Source organism: Mya arenaria, chromosome 6 (assembly GCF_026914265.1).
Source record: "Mya arenaria isolate MELC-2E11 chromosome 6, ASM2691426v1".
Lineage (NCBI taxonomy): Eukaryota > Metazoa > Mollusca > Bivalvia > Myida > Myidae > Mya > Mya arenaria.
Window position 1 is genome coordinate 14256706 of NC_069127.1, and position 18339 is coordinate 14275044.

The 18339-nt window shown below is 34.9% G+C and overlaps 1 protein-coding gene across 7 annotated transcripts in view; it reads left to right on the forward strand.

Annotated features, from left to right (window-relative positions):
• LOC128237273 (E3 ubiquitin-protein ligase rnf213-alpha-like) overlaps positions 1–18339 on the forward strand; it is a 117591-nt gene that overhangs the window by 88713 nt on the left and 10539 nt on the right. For all 7 annotated transcript variants that reach the window (XM_052952636.1, XM_052952637.1, XM_052952634.1 and 4 more), the window contains 23 exons: positions 297–486; positions 849–984; positions 2163–2310; positions 2530–2695; positions 3195–3357; positions 3613–3842; positions 4440–4667; positions 4872–5065; positions 5202–5307; positions 5439–5539; positions 5713–5901; positions 7863–8114; positions 9224–9338; positions 9500–9777; positions 9961–10078; positions 10253–10369; positions 10735–10845; positions 11504–11557; positions 11772–11963; positions 12665–12758; positions 16618–16652; positions 17740–17837; positions 18070–18214. In XM_052952636.1, coding sequence (XP_052808596.1) covers positions 297–486; positions 849–984; positions 2163–2310; positions 2530–2695; positions 3195–3357; positions 3613–3842; positions 4440–4667; positions 4872–5065; positions 5202–5307; positions 5439–5539; positions 5713–5901; positions 7863–8114; positions 9224–9338; positions 9500–9777; positions 9961–10078; positions 10253–10369; positions 10735–10845; positions 11504–11557; positions 11772–11963; positions 12665–12758; positions 16618–16652; positions 17740–17837; positions 18070–18214 — 3460 coding nt within the window. The remainder of the gene's footprint in view (positions 1–296; positions 487–848; positions 985–2162; positions 2311–2529; positions 2696–3194; positions 3358–3612; positions 3843–4439; positions 4668–4871; positions 5066–5201; positions 5308–5438; positions 5540–5712; positions 5902–7862; positions 8115–9223; positions 9339–9499; positions 9778–9960; positions 10079–10252; positions 10370–10734; positions 10846–11503; positions 11558–11771; positions 11964–12664; positions 12759–16617; positions 16653–17739; positions 17838–18069; positions 18215–18339) is intronic.

Below are 18339 nucleotides of genomic sequence, written 5' to 3' on the forward strand. Positions count from 1 at the left end.
GGTAGTGTGACTGCGTGCGGAGTCATAGGTCTTTGATTAGGTACCTACAAGCTGTATATAGCAATGATTGTGCAAAAACTGCATACAGAAATAGTACTTAAGATAAAAACAATCATATGATAGTCGTGCAAAAAGGCATGTGGAGCATATATTAGAAAAGGCTCAGACTTGCTGAAATATTGGAGCGGCGCCTATTGCTGTCAAACTAGCGACGCCCTTGATAAGTCAGGTTGGTTTAAACACTCGTATTGAATAAACTTAAATAATCAAGATCATTCATTGTTTTTATATTATAGGGATCAAGGTGAAGAAATGGATTGGACTGCAAATGGGACAAGTGACACTCTACAGAATGATCTTAATTCGCAAATTGGTGACGGGTCAAATAAAGGAGAGGATGTGATGGACATAGATGCAGAATTGAACACACCAATTCTGGAAGTGCGAAAAGACCTTGCTGAACATCAAAGACAAGCAGTTTTGAAGGTAACTTTTATGCCTATATAAGAAAATATTGGTCTTTTTAATAAAACAATTTATAATTTTAAACTGATCAATTTTTGGAACGAATTTGTAGAGGTCATGTCATAATCTTAAAGGCAGCAAAGTCCTTGAGGTCATATACGTCATGCAAAAAAATAAATATTGCAAACTGTTCAATACGTTAATGATGAATCTTGGTAGCATGTGTTTAATGCCACTATGCATATGTGTTTCAAGTTCAATCAATCTGCCTTAAAAAATGCCCAGTTATGACCCATGACCAACTGAGATATATTGAAAAGCGTTGGCACTTGTTTACCATGCTCTTGTCTCAAATGTAATGATTCCTCTATTATTTTTTGCAGCTTGATGGGCTGATTATGAAGTGTGTTCAAACGGCGCTGGCGATGGTCAAAGACAAGGAGGGGTACACACACAGAGAAACACAGAGAATTGACATCATATTGAAATGTTTAAGACATGGCAAAAATTTAGAACAGGGTATATATAAATTAACATTCATTCGTTCACATAAAGCAACTTTATACCGTATTTGTTTAAACTTAAAATGTGTTCACAAGCCACCTCATATTTTATTTCCTACCCAAATGTGTTGTTGCTATATTTTTTATACAGCCAGACATAATTTCAGGCTCCAATTTCTCGAAACTTCTTAAGCATAACAAGCTTAAGTAGCTTTTTTCATTAAGCCCATTTTCGTACTTAACCATGATTTTACTAAATTTAACATAGCTTTTGTTGGTCAGCATAAAATTTTTTTCCCTTAAATGTCCAAAAACCGTTAAGAATGTAAAAATAAATGCACAAATTAATCCAAAACAAAACTAATGAGCTTAGCTTAATCCAGTTATTAGCGACTTAAGATGTTTTGAGAAATTTGGGCCAGGTGTCATATGTTATTTTATTCTGATTGAACATCACTTTTAAAATGCTCATCTGCACAAAAATATTTAAATTAAGATTATATCCGATAATGTATATGATTCTTGCACTGAGGCTAAATGAACAACAAGAGAACCAATATTGCTCACCTGATTGGACAAAGGGTTCTTAAGTTTTTGATCGGACAGCATACTGGACGCCGTCCGCCCAAACGCTCGTCCGTATAAAACATAAACAATATGTATATTAAAAAGTAACGGGTAATAACGCATACATTATTTAAGTAATATATAAGTCATAACAAAACGGCATTGTTACTCTAAATAAGTATATAAAGTTTGAAGGTTATATCTCCAATGATTTTAAGGAAACTTTCTGTAAACTTGTTTTGTAATTGGACCAAAAGCTTCTGAAGAGAAGATTTTAAAGTTTTCCATAAAAACATGTAGGAAAAAGTAGCTCTTGTAATGAATCACCATGGGGTGAAGGAATTTGATTGAAGGGTCACCTTGAAATATTTCGGTGAAATTCCTTTAAAATCGAGCCAGGGTATACTGAGAAGAAGATTCATTTTTCCCTTTCGGTTGCTATGGCATCGAACAACTTTTATTGAAAGGAGGACCACCTAATGAACAATCCTGTGAAGTTTGGTTGAAAACGTCCCAAAGGTTTAGGAAGAGAAGTTGTTGGAAATTGCTGACGACGGACGGACGACTACTGCTGACGGACAAATACCTTTTCACAATAGCTCACACTGTACTTTTTTACAATTTCAGAGGCTGACACGTTCTTAACAGGTTTGCAAAGACTGATTGGCCAGTTGCTGAAGGAGAAAGAGGAGAAGACGGGAGAGTACATAGCTCAACTGTGGATGACACGTGAGGCTGCGGCAGCCGAAAACATCAACAAGGCTGGCACATTTAGGTATTATCTTACTTGCTTTTTGGTGTATTAAGAATTATGATTTTTGGAGACACAATTTCTGGATTGGATTTAATACTATTATCATGCTTCATACACAATAAATTAAAAAAAAATAGTGTCGTCATAATTCTGTTAACAAAGATGAAGCATACATATGAAGCACATATTGAGCACTATCAACCAGGCTAGAATCATTCCAACTTTTTAAACTCGTTCCAGGCGATCCTGTTTGCAGACGATCATCTCTAAAGTGTCTCCGATCCTGGCTGGAATCATTGCATACCTCGATACCAACAGGAATCTTGACCTTATTCACAGTGACGTTGCCTGGAAACAGCTGCTGTGGACGACGGTCCTCAATACTGAAGAAGCAACACAACTACAGGTAGTGTATGTTTAAAGAAGCAACATCACAACAAGCACTGCGATTGAGATTTTTTTAGGCAATATAAATCTGTGTTGAAAATAGCATTAAAATTTCAACTGTTCCGATAGCACCAATTACCTGTGCCACGGATGTAATTAAACTTAATGTGACCTAACTCTTATCCTAACAAGCGTTGATAAAGACCCCTAGACTTTCTATATAAATCATATATGTAGTGTGTTGTTTGTGGAGATACGTTCTGTCGTTCCATGTTTCTGGTTTGTTATTGTTAGTTTTAATGTTATATTTCTTTTACGTTGACACTATGTCATTAAATGAGGTTTATGTTTAAATTTTTGACTACTGTATGTCTCAGTAGTTTTTCATATGGATATAAAACAAAAAACAACTTAATTTTGTGACAACAAATTGTTAGTATCCTTGATTGAATGGTTCAACAACAGCTTTAATTTGAACTCTGGTATTAAATTGTATGCTGTTCTTTTTGTTGACATAGTTTTCAGATTTCCAATCTCCAAAGAGACGCAGTGACCTTGGTGAGATGCTGGTCATGACGACCGGTCGTGAAGGTCACATGTTCTCCGCCTGTCTGCCCTTCTCCTGGACGATGATTCAGATGATTGCGGATATATTGCATGAAATTTTACCCTCTGATGAAGGTGAGTCTTCAGGACGTTAAAGCACAATAATTGAATTTTAAATTTTAAATTACTTGTCAATAGGTGACGTTGACCTTCATTTTCGTGTTTGCAAAAAATGCTTTACCCTGCCGTAGTATACTTTGCAATTTTGTCTAGTTTAATATTGTCCTTGTGGCAAAAGACATAGGTTATAATTATGCTACTGGGAATGTTGGCATAGTAACGCTTTAATTAGGGTATGAGAGAATGTCCATTATTCATTTATCTTTACAGAATTCGACGATGGACCTAGCCGAATAGTGCATGAACAAGACAGGAAAGTAGCATTATGTTCGAAGATCGTTGCTGCAAGGCCGATGGGAAAGATACTGAATCAACTGGTGGATGGTATTCAGGAAGCAAGTGAAGAAAAACAGCATGCCCTCGTTTTTGCAATCGTAGAAGAGTACATACAGGACTTTGTCCACACGGTCTATAATCCTGGACGTGAAGATGAATTCAAGGTAAGACTTGTTAGCTAGTACAAGATAATTCAGGTGTTTGTTTTATTAAGGTCCCGCGAATATTTGCGTGTGCTCTGTAGTAATCATCATGTCCGTCTATATGTGTATGTTTTTTGTTAACTAATCAGCCAGTCAAGATAACAAATTCATACATAATTAATTAATTACAGTATCAATACGCACTTTTGTAACAAATTATGTAACTAATGCTTGAATGAACCTTTTTATAATGAGGAAATATGACAGTTTTGTTTTGTTTTGTTTTTTAATAACGTCAAGATATTAAGTGAAGACATGCTTTACTTGCTCACAATAATAATACGCTGTCTAAGGACTAGTTATGTAACTATTATATCACAGTTTTTGCCTTTTGTATACTTTGAAATTATGAGTTTATATTGTTTTGTTTATAACGTACAAACTGTTCACTTTATTAGTTCAAAGTTTCCATTCTTGCTCAGAACAAGTCAATATATTGAAAGCATGCCTTCAAATTTCATCATTTTGGGCCCTTATCACTCCAGTTATGGCTCTAGTTTCCTAGCGACTCATTATATTTTTGAACTAATGAACTAAATATTTATATTTTTCATGCAGCTTGTGTGTCAGATAGTGCATGGCAAGACAATGGAAATATGTGAGGTTACAAATTCTATGGGATGCCTGATCCAAACTCTGACTTGTGTTCACATTGCATACGAGAGTCTGGCACTGAGACTTGCCTACTTCAGAAGCATGAACGGAGTATGGCCACAGTGTAGCTCGGTCATACTTGAGATCAAGAAAACCAACCCGGATCATTTCATGTTCAAGGAACGAGAGTTTGTAGGTTTATTTTTATTGTATATATATTATAATACTATATTAACGCTTGTGTTGCTTTGCAGAAATGAACATGTTGTAAAAATAAAAAAAATATATATTAAGGTTTGTGTGATCATAGAACAAATTGGTTTTGGTCGAAAGACTGTGAAAACATATATGAAATTTAATGTTAAAGAACACAACCATGTACATTTTTTGTTTTAGACGTTTTCTGCGTTGTGTCTATTGATTGAGAATTTAAACCCCAAAACTCAAGAATTAAATGACGAAGTACAGAGAGGAAACTGGCTTCATAAAGTCCATCTGTACCGACCCGTGGTCGAGAAAGTGCTAAATCTGCATTTAGAAGACCCGGCTCTATATGGAAATCACAGTGAACCCTCCATACGAAGAGCCAAGTATGTTGATTTGTATTGTGTTAGATCACACAATCATATCCAGTTTATATGTATCAAGGTTGTATTATGTTATTTGTGTGTGTTATAATGTTGATTACATGTACATATGGAAACCTTGTTTCTTCAACTGTTTTAGATCAACCTGGGGTCGTGTGATCGTAATGAAGCTTTTCATTGAGCATGTGTGCAAAAAGGATGGGAGAGTTGCAATCACCATCAAATATTGTATGCCACTTTGGAAGGTAGCTGATATTTGTATTGTTATAAGTATATACCTATTCTGCAAATCATGATAAGCTTGTTTGTTTTACAAAGACTTTTTACAAGGACTGGTTGTGTTATATGGAGAAATATCTTGTTGTTTTCATTGCAGATACTGGGGGAAGAAACTAATATGAAGGAACGAAAGTCCTTTGAAGGCGTTGAGAAATTTTTAAAAACATGCAACCAAAGTGCACTAAAAACATTCAATGGGTAATTTATAATGATATTTCATAAAGGCATCATTAACATAAAATTATTATTATTATTGATTGGCTTATGATCATGTTATTAAAACAATTCGTAAATAATGGATACTACGGCCTGCAGTTGTTCAACGCTGCTTCTCCTTAAGAACTTTTTACTAATGGTTTGTTCATTTCTAGAGCTGAGATAACATGCTGTAACTGTGAACGGAAGCTAGAAGGCCCGCCAGTCACTTTACCTTGCAAAAACAAAGATGTACTGTGTGACGCCTGCCTTCGAGGAATGAAAGCTCTCGAACAGGACGTGTGTCCCAAGTGTCATGAAAATCTAGGAACAGACTGGCAACCATTACATAAGGATGAGAAAAGGTGAACTATCTGTGTAGTTACATGCCTTTTAACAGTATTTGAGCTTAGTTTTATGTGTAAAGTTATGATGATTAACTTATGGCATTTACATGACTTACCATTACTTGTCTATATAGGAGCTGTCACGTGCACATTATGAAGACTTTTGTATATTTGTTACTTACTGGCATATTTTAAAAATATAGGGTTTTTGTTATCCCCCGCCGAACCGAAGGTTCCGGGAGGGGGATATTGTTTTGGCGTTGTCCGTCCGTCATTCCATCCTTCCTTCCGTCCGTCTGTCCGTCCGGTACTATATCTTGGTAAGTATTGATTGGAAAATGTTTAAACTTGGTCAGAATGTTCCCCTTGATCAAATCTCGACCATTTGTAAAAGTGGTTCACATGGGGTCAAAAACTAGGTCACTAGGTCAGATCATTGAAAAAGCTTTACTAGAGACATAATACATGGTCAAATATTCATGAAACTTAATCAGAATGTTTTCCTTGATGAACTTTTGGTCATTAATAAAACTGGTTTACATATGATCGAAAATTAGATAATTAGGTCAAATCTTAGAAAAATCATGTCCGGAACCATATCATGGTAATGATTGGTCAAGTTATGTTCAAAATTGGTCATGATGTACCCCTTGATAAAATATGGACCACTTAAAAAAGTTGGTCACATGGGGTAAAAAAATAGGTCATTAGGTCAAATCTTAGAAAAATCTTGTCAGGAACCATATCATGGTAATAATTTGTCATGTTTTGTTTAAATTGGTCATGATGTACCCCTTGATTAATTATGGACCACTTCAAAAAGTGGGTCACATGGGGTCAAAAACTAGGTCACTAGGTCAAATCTTAGAAAAATCTTTGGAACATACTGGAGGCATTATACATGATCAAATATTCATAAAACTTTATCAGAATGTTTTCCTTGATGATATCTTGGACTTATTTAAAACTGGGTCACATATGATCAAAAATTAGGTCACTAGGTCAAATCTTAGAATTTTTTGTCCGGAATGAAAATGATTTGTCGGATTATGTTCAAACTTGGTCATGATGTAGCCTTAATATGGAACGCTTGTAAAAGTGAGGCACATGGGGTCAAAAACTAGGTCAAATCTTAGAAAAATCTTTGAAACACTTTTAAGGCAATATGTATGGACTAATATTCATGAAACTTGATCGGAATGTTTTCCTTGATGAAATCTTTGACATGTTTAAAACTGGGTCACATGTGATAAAAAATTAGAAAACTGGGTAACATGTGATAAAAAATTAGGTCACTAGATCAAATCTTACAAAAAATCTTGTCCGAAACCATGGTAGTGATAGGTAAGATTATGTTCATACATGTATGACTGAACACATGATAATAAATATATGTATTTTATGATGATTTTCTTCCATCAACTTCGATTATGATAGGTTATGATAGGTTATAATCAATAATCATCAACATGAAGCTCCTTTGAGCTTGAAAATAACACACAGTGAACATGATCATAAGGTACCTTAAAATGTCATTTCCCACTATTAACTGTTATCAATTCAGACATATATGAACTTTCACTTTGAAATCATTCAAATTCATAGAAACCATTACATGTTACGCTATATACAAAACTTTTATTTCAAATACTTAACTAGTAATTCCAAACAAACTCAAACTTATATCCAACATTCATAACGGTCCATTTCTCTGCAGTCATATTACATGTTAATATAGGAATATTCCACCTACTTTTCATTTCCAATCCATGAACTTTGCCTAATCAGGCAGGGGATATCAATTCAACGAATTTTCTTGTTATTCTTTCAAATGGTAGGTTTTTTGACAAACAGTGATGAATAATTTTGTTTGTTGTTGTAATTCAAGGCCAATGGTAACATAACTATGGAACTTATATCTAAAAAAGCTGTTCCCAATCATGTTCTTTTAAGACAAACGTTTATTTCTGTAATGACAGCAAAGAAAGACATCAGCTCATCGAATATCAAAAGAGGTGTAATGCCTTCTTCATGGACGTTGTCGCTCAACTCTGTTTCTCCGACGGACAACCACCATCAAGGAATGTGTTGGAAAAGTTGCTTGGATACGTCACCTGCTCGGCAAGAGATGGCCAACTGCGATTTACAAAGAACCTGACTATTTTTGAGACCGGACTGGACCCTAATCCAGTCTTTAGGTCATTCCTTCTACAGTTGATGCTGAAATCTAGGTAGCGCAAAATGTTTCTTTTATTCTGTACTCAAAAGTAATGGTTCTTTATATGGTTCTTTATACATCTTGGCCCGTATTCAAAAGGCATTATAGCAAACGTTTTCAACTTAGTGAAAATGTCTGTATTATACCTCTACTGAACAAGATTTTGAGGGTACATAGGAGTGACCTTGTTGGTCGGTCGGTCGGTCTGCCCGTACGAAAGCTCGCGAAAGGGTTGTCAGATTAAAAACAAATTTGGTACACATGTTTAATACCATTCAATAAAAGTCCAGTTGAACTAAATTTACAAAACACTATATTTTATTAGAGTTATGTCCCCTCTTCTACTAAGATTTTTTCAAGTCATACCGTTTCCAGACTTTAACACATGAAAGGGGATATATTGAAATGATTTTAGAACACATTTATGAAACCTTGAAATAAAGGTCAACTTCTAGTTTGGTTACAAAGCAATATTTTTGACGTAGTAATGGCCCCTTTTCAAATTGGAATTTGCCTAAAATACGTTGTCCGGGCAAAAACTGACAGGGTTGGCGGATTTAAACACTTTTTAAAATAGTATATTCGTATAATGTATAAAAGTATTCTGCACTTTTTAAAATAGTATATTCGTATAATGTATAAACGTACTCTGCATGAGTTGTTCTCTGTAATGTATGTTTGACATACAAAATGTAACTGCATTTTGTTACGCTGTTGTTGATAATCCTTTCCCAAAACAAACATTTACCAAAATAATGGAAAATCACTCCCGTGTTTCTGTGCCAAAACGGTTGAGTTTAGAAGTAATTTGCACGTTTTAAAAACTTAGATTGCCCCAGGAAAAACTACATACATTTTAATAGCTACGCAATTAATATGGCATTTTCATTGATTTCTATGTAACAAAATTTCTTCTTGTGTAACAAATTGCTGAGAAAGTGGTAAAGTTGTTAAAATTAAGATTCAGACCTCAAAAGAAATGGTTATTTGCTTTGCATTGTAAAGAAATGGGTTCAAATATTTATTTAGTATAATGAAACTTGTTCTCCACAATTGTTGAAGGAATTCTAATAGTGTGTTGAATGTGATTTTCTTGATAAAAATATGCTCATTTTCTTACAGTGAAGAGGAGTTTGTGAAAGAAAGCCTGAAAGGATACATCGAACAGGCTCAAAGTTTTTTTAGAGATGAACAGAACCTGGTAGACCTTAGTCTACTAATCATTCAGTGTTTAGAGGTATGCACACATATATGATACAGGAAAGTTAATGCCATGCATATATGTTCCATTACGGTACTTTACAGATCACATATTAGTTTTGCTAACAAATAGTTTAGGATCATATCTTTATTTCGAATTATAATGGTCATTATATACTTACTGCAATATACTTTCAGGATACAATGCTCCAACAATGGCACAGGCAACACACGCATAGTTGGTCTTATATTATCTGTCTTCTTGAAACTGCTGGAGAGAGCCTTGTTGACAATCAACTATCGATAGAGAAACTGTACAGTATCGCAAGAACACGTGTTGGCCTTTCACAAGCTGCGAGAGTGATTGTCAACATTGTGAATGCAGGAACGGAGCTTCAGAAACTAACCACTGAGCAGCGAAATGTTATTGCCTCTGCGAAAAGGCTTTGCATGGCTTCTTTGTTGAAGTGGCCAAAGTAATTCTTAAATTTACGTTCAACACTAACGAGTATGGCAACAATTGCAGGGTTTTATGGTGCTCTTGCTGTTACATGTGTTTATGATATGGACCGAAATTTCATGTTTTATTCAAACTATATTAGCTGCTTGAACAGTTTGAAATTGATAAAAGAAATATAACTTCTGATGTTCATCTTCAGGATATTCCTAGTAAAGCACCTGTGTCGCTGCTACGGTATTGACGTTTACCAGTCCATATGTCGACATCGTACCACATTGCTTAGGTGGATCGTGATTGAGGAGTTGGAAAGAGATCAGGTAACCAGGACATATTGGAAAAAGAATGGCGTGACCTTTTTGTAAATTTTGATTTACCATGGTGTTGTCGTAGTCACCCTGTATAAACATAAACTATAATAAGTGAGAGGGGGAGACAAGCTTTTCTGTCAAATATAACACTATGTCTTTAAAATGCTACTTTCTTTTTTGTAGACACAAGAGGTGTCAGATCGCTATGTCGTGTGTGGAGATGGCTATGTTGCGATCAGGGAGGCAGTGTCACAAGTTATCCTGGGAGAGGACATCAGCACACTGGAAAATCAAGTACAGGTACATGATGGTGGTAAATATTAGAGAGTTGTGGGGTCTCAATTTAATCTCAATTCTAGGGCGTATAGTGTGAATTCATTGATGTTGTCTGTGTCGAATCTTTTCTACTCTCATTGAGTACACCTCGGCGTGCTTATTGATAAATGACGATAAATTATATGAAGTGTATGTGTAGCCCTAGTAGTTGACTACTTAGACTGAGTCGGTTGTCTACTTTGACTGAGCTAGTTGACAACTAAGACTAAACTAGACATTCATGATTCAGATTTATTTATTTGAAGTTAAGAAAATAGCAGAGATAAATGAAAATTGTCATAACATGTTGTTTGTGACTTTAATAACTATTAATCATGGTTGTTTCGTAGGAGCTGCGCACAACAGGAGGTCGTGTCGATACATATCTACAGCTAGCTGTACATAGAGAGATAACATGCTCGTATGTCCGTTCAATAAAGGAACGAACGGCCACCACAGAGGTAGAAAACGCAAAATATTACTAAAATAAATGTAGAAGAATGAGAAGACAGTTTATTCAAAAATATATAAGGCACAATACATATTTCAAATCCGTGATTAAATTTATAGAATAAAATGGCTTTCACAAATAGCGAACAACGCAGTATTAACAACGTACAGAATTTGATATGCATATCATAAATAATAATAAATTATGCATCATATCGATGAACAGAAACGCAAAAATATTTGATTCTCTTCCATGATAATCATTTTTAAACGAAGTTGATGGTAAACACTTTATGCAAAATACTTTCAGTCAGTAATGCATTAGTTAGAAATTGATCGCACAATAGAAGAATGATGCACTTTTATATGATAATTGTCTCATAAAATAAAGGATTTTGCAAAGTACATGTAACATAACATAGTCTTTTGGTGCAGATGACTAGGACTCATAGACCTTTCATTCCATAAAAGAAAATGCTTTAGTTTAATTAAAATTTACTGCTATTTTTTTATTTAAATATATGAGAATAAATTTGATTGTTTGTGTTATGTAATCTCTCATATAAATTTGAAGTGCCATTTCATTCAATTATTCTTTACCATAAATAATAAATAAGATAACTAACTTGACTAAATCCCTGTGACCTTTTCCGTAAAAATATGTTTCAGTCACTCCAAAAGATAGCAACGTTTCTTGAAGCAACGCAAAGTCAACAGAATACGGTTAGTTTGGTTCAATTGCCGTACTTGTTTCCTCGAAAGACTATTAAAATAGGTTAAATTATCTCCACACTTTGTCCAACATTTTTACAGTCTAAAAATATTTTGTTGTATGTTAAATACATAACATGATATTATACATAACATGATATTAAGTCACGTTTGGGTAGTTCTATATTCTATATTGTTATTTAGCTGTGAATTTCCTATTCTACAGCCAATACTGCGCCTCATGATGAGTAATGAACTTGAACCCCAACACTTGGTGACAATTCAAGGATCTGATACAAGACGACAAGGCCTTCAATGTTTGATCGTACATTGTATGACGGTATTGTCACAGCTGAATGGAGACAGAACTCTTCTCTACCTACTTCTAGCAATGATTCGAGGGGAACAGGATATACGGGTATAGTTTTAGCTTTCGCTTTGTACTTAATGATTTCAATGCATCTAAAAATTGTTGTAAACTATAGTATAATATTGTGTTCAGGGGGCTGTTACATCAAGAATCCTAGGAGCAAAGTGTTACCTATGAAGGATTAAAAAAATGCAGTAATTCTGGTGAAGGAATCTCAGGTACGAAATTGCTTCTAAGATTCTTGATGAAATAACCCCCTATAAAAATAAATCTATCTAATGAAGTTCCTGAGCATAATAAATTGCAATTTCAATTTGCTCGTCTGTATTTTTAAATAGTAAATGATAAAGGATAACCTTGGTGTCGTAAAAAAACTTTCATTTTTGTCATAACTATAAAACGTTAAAAATATTCAAGTAAAACGTGAGATTACATGTTGCTAGAGACAATATGCACATTAATAGCAAGGCTTACAACTCTGACTTTGATCATTATTTATTTATTGCCATTGTTTGACTGAGAAATAAAGAAGAACATAGAAGCGTTGGCGTTCTCACCACGGCATACCTGTACAAGATGTAGGAATACTTAGAATATAAAAATCATCATGTTAAGATATAGACTATAACGTTACTGAAAGCATAAAATGTTTGTTGATGCTTACTTATTGATTATTGCTTGCTTTATCCATAAAATGACACGTTGTATCTGCTTTTATCCAATGGTTTGCCTTTTCTATTTCCTTGAAGGGTATGTTTTTGCCGACAATGCCACAAGATGATTTTGCTGAAATCCAAGAAGCTATGCTGGCTAATCGAGGAGCAGAAAATCCAGTCTTTTATCGTATGTTTTTCGTTTTGTTATAGGGATACATAATTATCTCCTTAATTCGAGCTAGGTTTGGAATTTCAGATAATTAACCTGTACCACATTTAAGCAACTGTATACATGAAGCTACATGCTACAAGCGAATTAAGGTGTGATGCGCTCTCGGTGCGCGTCACCCCGGGCTGATTTTGACGTTGTTGTTTTTTCAATATGTGAGCACAGCTAGGGGTCGATCAAGTCTAGGAGCAGTTGTATAATAGTCTGGGTTTGAATGACCCTAACCATTTTGCTGGAATAATTTACATTTCTCAGCAGAATAAGTAAAAATCCACAAAACCCTTCTATGCTCGTGGAGGTTATATTAGAAATGTTTTTCGCATTTTTCAAGATATGGGGGGATTTAAAATCAGATAATGTCGTCAAAATACTAAAAACAAATTTAAATGATAAAGGTGATTCAAAATCAATTAATGTCGTTAAAATTCTCTTTCTGTAAATGATGGAGGGTTTTTATAATGAGATAATAAGTATGGCCAGTAAGTACTACGGGATCTAGTCTGTATTAAATGCATCTTAAGGGCATAGAAGTGCTAGTATATGGGTGCAGTTTTGCAAACTCTAAACTTTGAAACCATATTGAAACGTACAATTTACTTAAAGGGTTTTGGTTTCATGCATTTTATAAGTATTGCGTTTCTATATAGGGATCCAGGTTTAGTTAAAATCGCTCTCTGGGTTAAATATTTAGTATGATATGACATCCAGTTTTTATAACTCCAAAATGCATAGCATATTACATCGGACAGTTGACTTAAAGAGCTTGCAGTTTTGGTTAAATGCATGCATGTATTTTGTAGGTATACCATTTCAATATGGAATCCAGATTTGATAACTTCTTACCATGTAGCCATACTAAGTAATGCGCGCAGTTGACTTAAAAGGATTAACATTTGGCAAAATTCATTTTATGGGTAGATAATTGCCAGACGACATATATTGATAACTGCAAACGATGAAGCCATACTACGTACTGCGTACATTTGACTATAAGGGATCCAGTTTTGTCTAAATGCTTTTTATGGGTTTATCATTACTAGATGAGATCCAGTTTTGTTAACTTCAAACGGTGTAAACATACAAGTAATGCGTGCAGTTGACTATGAGATACAATTTTGGTTAAAAGGATGTTATGGGAAGTGCATTACTAATTAATTTTAGGATTCAGTTTTGATAACTTGAAATCATGCTACCATTCAAAGGGTCGGTTTCAAACGCAGCTATTTACGCACCCAATTTATATATACGTATAGGGAAAAGGTGTTAATGGCCCTACTCTGTGTGACCACATACTTACGGTTAGTGGTGTGCACTTTCTTGCACAGCTCCTGTAAGTCCGACAGGACGTCTTCAATACTAAATCGTGGTATATCGTTGGCACCAGACATAACGACCACCACCTGCAATTGAATCATCATATGGTTTTATACCTTTTATGCCAAACATATTACTTTCATGTTCCGTTGTGATAAAACATGTTTTCTTTGTGTTAATTTATTGCCACAAACGTTAAATGCAAATAAGCATTGATTTGAAAAAAAACAAACCTTTTTTTTCTTTAGTTCCTAGTTTCACACCCCTTCAGCCTCTGAACGAAGAGTTATGATGTGGGTAACACGATCGATTAAGTATTGTGTGCGTTGGACTGTTTGGAGGCCAGTTGAAAGTCATTTACATTTTATATGAAGTATATTACTTTTCGGAATCCATTTTTAATATATGTAACCGTATGAAAGCGTGCAATTGACTAAAATTGATCCAGATTTGGTTTAGCGCCTTTTCTGCACAATAAACTTTATTGGATCAGATTTAGATAACTCCAATCTGTGTAATCATATGAAGGCATGCAGTTGACAATAGAAAAGGCTCCATTTTAAAGTTATTAAAATATGTCAAATAACTCATAATTATAACAGCAGTGATCGTCATATTAAAACAATGCTTTCAATTAGCAATAAATATCTGAAAATATCCCGGTATCAACTAGCAGTCCTAACTTCCTTTAGAACGGTTTTATCTTATCCCACAATCGAATCCCCTAAATACTCGATTTCGTTTCCCACTTAAAACCTGACACGAGGGTCCTTCACCGAAAGTAAACTTCCCGTGCGGTTCCCGGTAGTTATCGTTACTGAAACACAGAGCTTGTTAATAACGGTTTTACGTATGTCATTATCATTGCACCGATAGTTCCGTTTAAATCCCTTAAAAAGCTTTCGTCGGCCAATTATGCCATTATCGCCCTCTTGTGCCGTGATATTATCGCAGGTGGAGACGATAATCTCTTTTGCGGGAACGAATTTCTATAGCAAAATGTGTTTTTTATATATAAAAGCATGTGTATTATTACCTGCTATTCCATTGGATAATGCAAACATATGGTTATATTTATTTACAAAATAAAACCCTGTTATTGGTCAACTGATTGTTTTATTAAGTATTGTACGATCAATAAGTTTAGAAGCCTTTGCTTTATCATCACCTAATTTGCTCAGAAATTGTATAGGCTTAATATCTCGGACACATATGATTACTAGCTGTATCGCTTGAGTCATTCTAGAGTTGTCGCCCTTTAGTTATAGAAACTACCCATAGCTGCTCTTGTCCAATCACTTACTTCAAAAGCCTGTGTCTAATCATCAACACATTTAGTCATATTGTGGGAACAATATCTTGGACAAGTTCGTTAATCGGCCATTTCGTTTGAGTCACTCAATAATTATCGCCCTTTGCTTTTAGAAAAAATCTAAAATCAGTATTGTTACAAATGCCTGAAAATAGCATCCCTAGAAATTCATATATCATGATAAAAAATCTGGATAGTTTAGGTAGGCGTACTTGGGCAACTTATATAAAAGAAATTTTGTTTACATATGGCTTTGGGTATGCTTGGATTGCCCAGGATGTGGGAGATATAAATATATTTATGTGTCATTTTAAAATAAGAATTGCTGATTGTTGTAGACAAACATGGCTTGGTGATGTAAATAATTCCTCACGTTGTGATATTTATAAATGCTTTAAGTCTTTATTGAATGTTGAAAGATACCTTAATATCAGTTTACCGTTTCCTGTACGAAAATCATTGGCAAGATTTAGAACGTCTAGTCATAAACTTCATATTGAAATTGGTCGATTTTTTGTATTGATAGAAATGATCGCTTTTGTATTTATTGTTTATTGGATAAAGACATACTTGTTATTGAAGATGAATATCATGTATTTTTAAGTGTTCAAGATTTAATGACATCCGGGAAAATTATTTGTTCTCTTGGTATAGTGGAAATACTGACATTTTTCATTTCTATAATATGATGGCATCGGAAAATGTTACCCATATTATATCCATTGCTCTTTACATTCAAAAACTCATGTTAGCTATAGATAACACTTAACTTGTTAACCAAGAGACACAACTCTTATTTAGTTACATATATGCATTTTGTTATATTTGATTTGCATTGTAACATGTATTATGGGCTGGAGGCGTTTCATTGAATAAACTTTCGTTCGTTCGATCAGTTGCTTGTAAATTCTGTGTCCAATCATCAACAAATTTGGTCCGATTTTATATGTGCAGAAAATCTCGGTCAGGTTCGATAACAAGTCATGTCGCCTTAGTCACTCTAGATATATGACCCTTGAATTGGCAAACATTGTATAATGTCTGCTCTCTAAATTGTGATAAACACACATCACCATACTCAGTGGCCTAAAAGTAGGACGGGCGTAGTTTGTGACAGTTGGCGCTCTTATTGTCATTGTAATGCCATTAAAGTATTGCATATTGTCATTTATGTGTACTTTCTTTTTTCAGGCTGTCCGAATGGACACGCGTATGTGATTGGAGATGTGAGTAACGTAATTGTTAATAGTATTTGACAGATATCCACTTGGTAGAGGTTTCAAAATATAATTCAAATGTGAAAGAGAAACACTTCTCCCACCTCAGATAAGTAGATCCATTAATTTAACCATGCTAGAAATTCTTATCTTGCCCACGGGCGAAGATAAAATGCCCGTATGGAACTTCTTTTAATGGTCACCACATTGTAATTACCTCCCTTGTTGAAGACTGTCGTCTGTAGCGCATCACGGAAACCTTGTCTGGTGGCAATATTTAAAACGCGAGTTAATTATTTCTCGCTCCAAATGTCACCAGAAAACAGTTTTCACACACATTTCAAGAAATAATGCTTCACTCTTTTTTAATAGAACTATTTAAAGACCGATCAGACCATTTACATACTCCGATTCATTGCGCGAATATCCATGACAACCACGGATTATTGCATATCCGTACGCAATTATTTTTACTAAGCACAAAAGAGTTCCGGCAAAAAAATACATTTTTACTTAATTTTGTTTAACTGAGGTGGGAGAAAAAGCATCTACCATAGCCGCTCGTGTTAGATAGGTTCATCCCGACCCTCGCGCAAGGTGTTTTGCGGAAACTCGGTAAACCTCGTTTCCGCAAAACACTCTACGCTCGGGTCGGAATGGACCTATCTTACACTCTCGGCCATGGAAGATACTTATATTCTTTCCCTTTTGAAATTAAGTTGTTGATGAAAATAATTTGATCAAAACTAGGGTTAATGTAAATGTTTGAGAGTTCATTGCTTTTACTAAAAGGTTCGCTTTATTTTATGCTTTACTTGTACTGCCAGTTTTAGCTCGCCTGTTTTGAAAAAGGTCGAAGTATTGTAATAGTCCAGGTGTCATTGTTGGCGTTGATGAGCAAAAACTTAAATCTTGGCCATAACTGAAATAGGTATTCAAATGAAACTTGGTTAACATGTTGCCAGAGACGATCGCTCATGTAAAGCCAATAACTCTGAATGATAATTGTTTAGTGATGGCACTGTCGTTTTCTTTAATATAAAAGCATGTCTTATTTGAAACGTTTTTAACTTATCTGAAGCATGATGTATTTAAGTGCGGGAGACCCGCTGAAGTTGGAAAGTGTAAAGAATGTGGTGCAAATATCGGCGGACGTGGCCATCAGGCTTTACCAGGAAATTCGAAACATGCCGGGTATTTATTATAAGTATAATTCTTTATGAGTTAAGGATACCAAAAAAGCATATCAACTTGATTGCAAACCCATTTTCCTTTAGATGTTCTATAATTCTGGCATATTGATATTTGCATTTCCTTTGCTGAAAAGGCATTCAAATCAGTTATTAATGTGAAACAAAGGTACTGTAAGCCATAAGAATTACATTTATTCATGAACATTAATGGTTTGCCTTACACATCTTTTTAGGGGAGACAACACACTTCATGGCCACATTTTGGGCCGGGCGGTTCCCAATGCGCCCCTACGACCTGTTAGGGAGCTGTCGGCTCTTCACTGCTGCGTGATCCGATTGTTACTACACATGTCCATGTTCATAGGGCCTTCTCGACGGGTTTGTTTCTCAATTTACTTATGATTCAATGTAGTTAACGTTTTGACGTTTACATTAGATTAAATCATCATGGATGGACTGGTCACAGGAACGTGTTTTAAAAAGATGCAGGCCAGGGTGTAGCA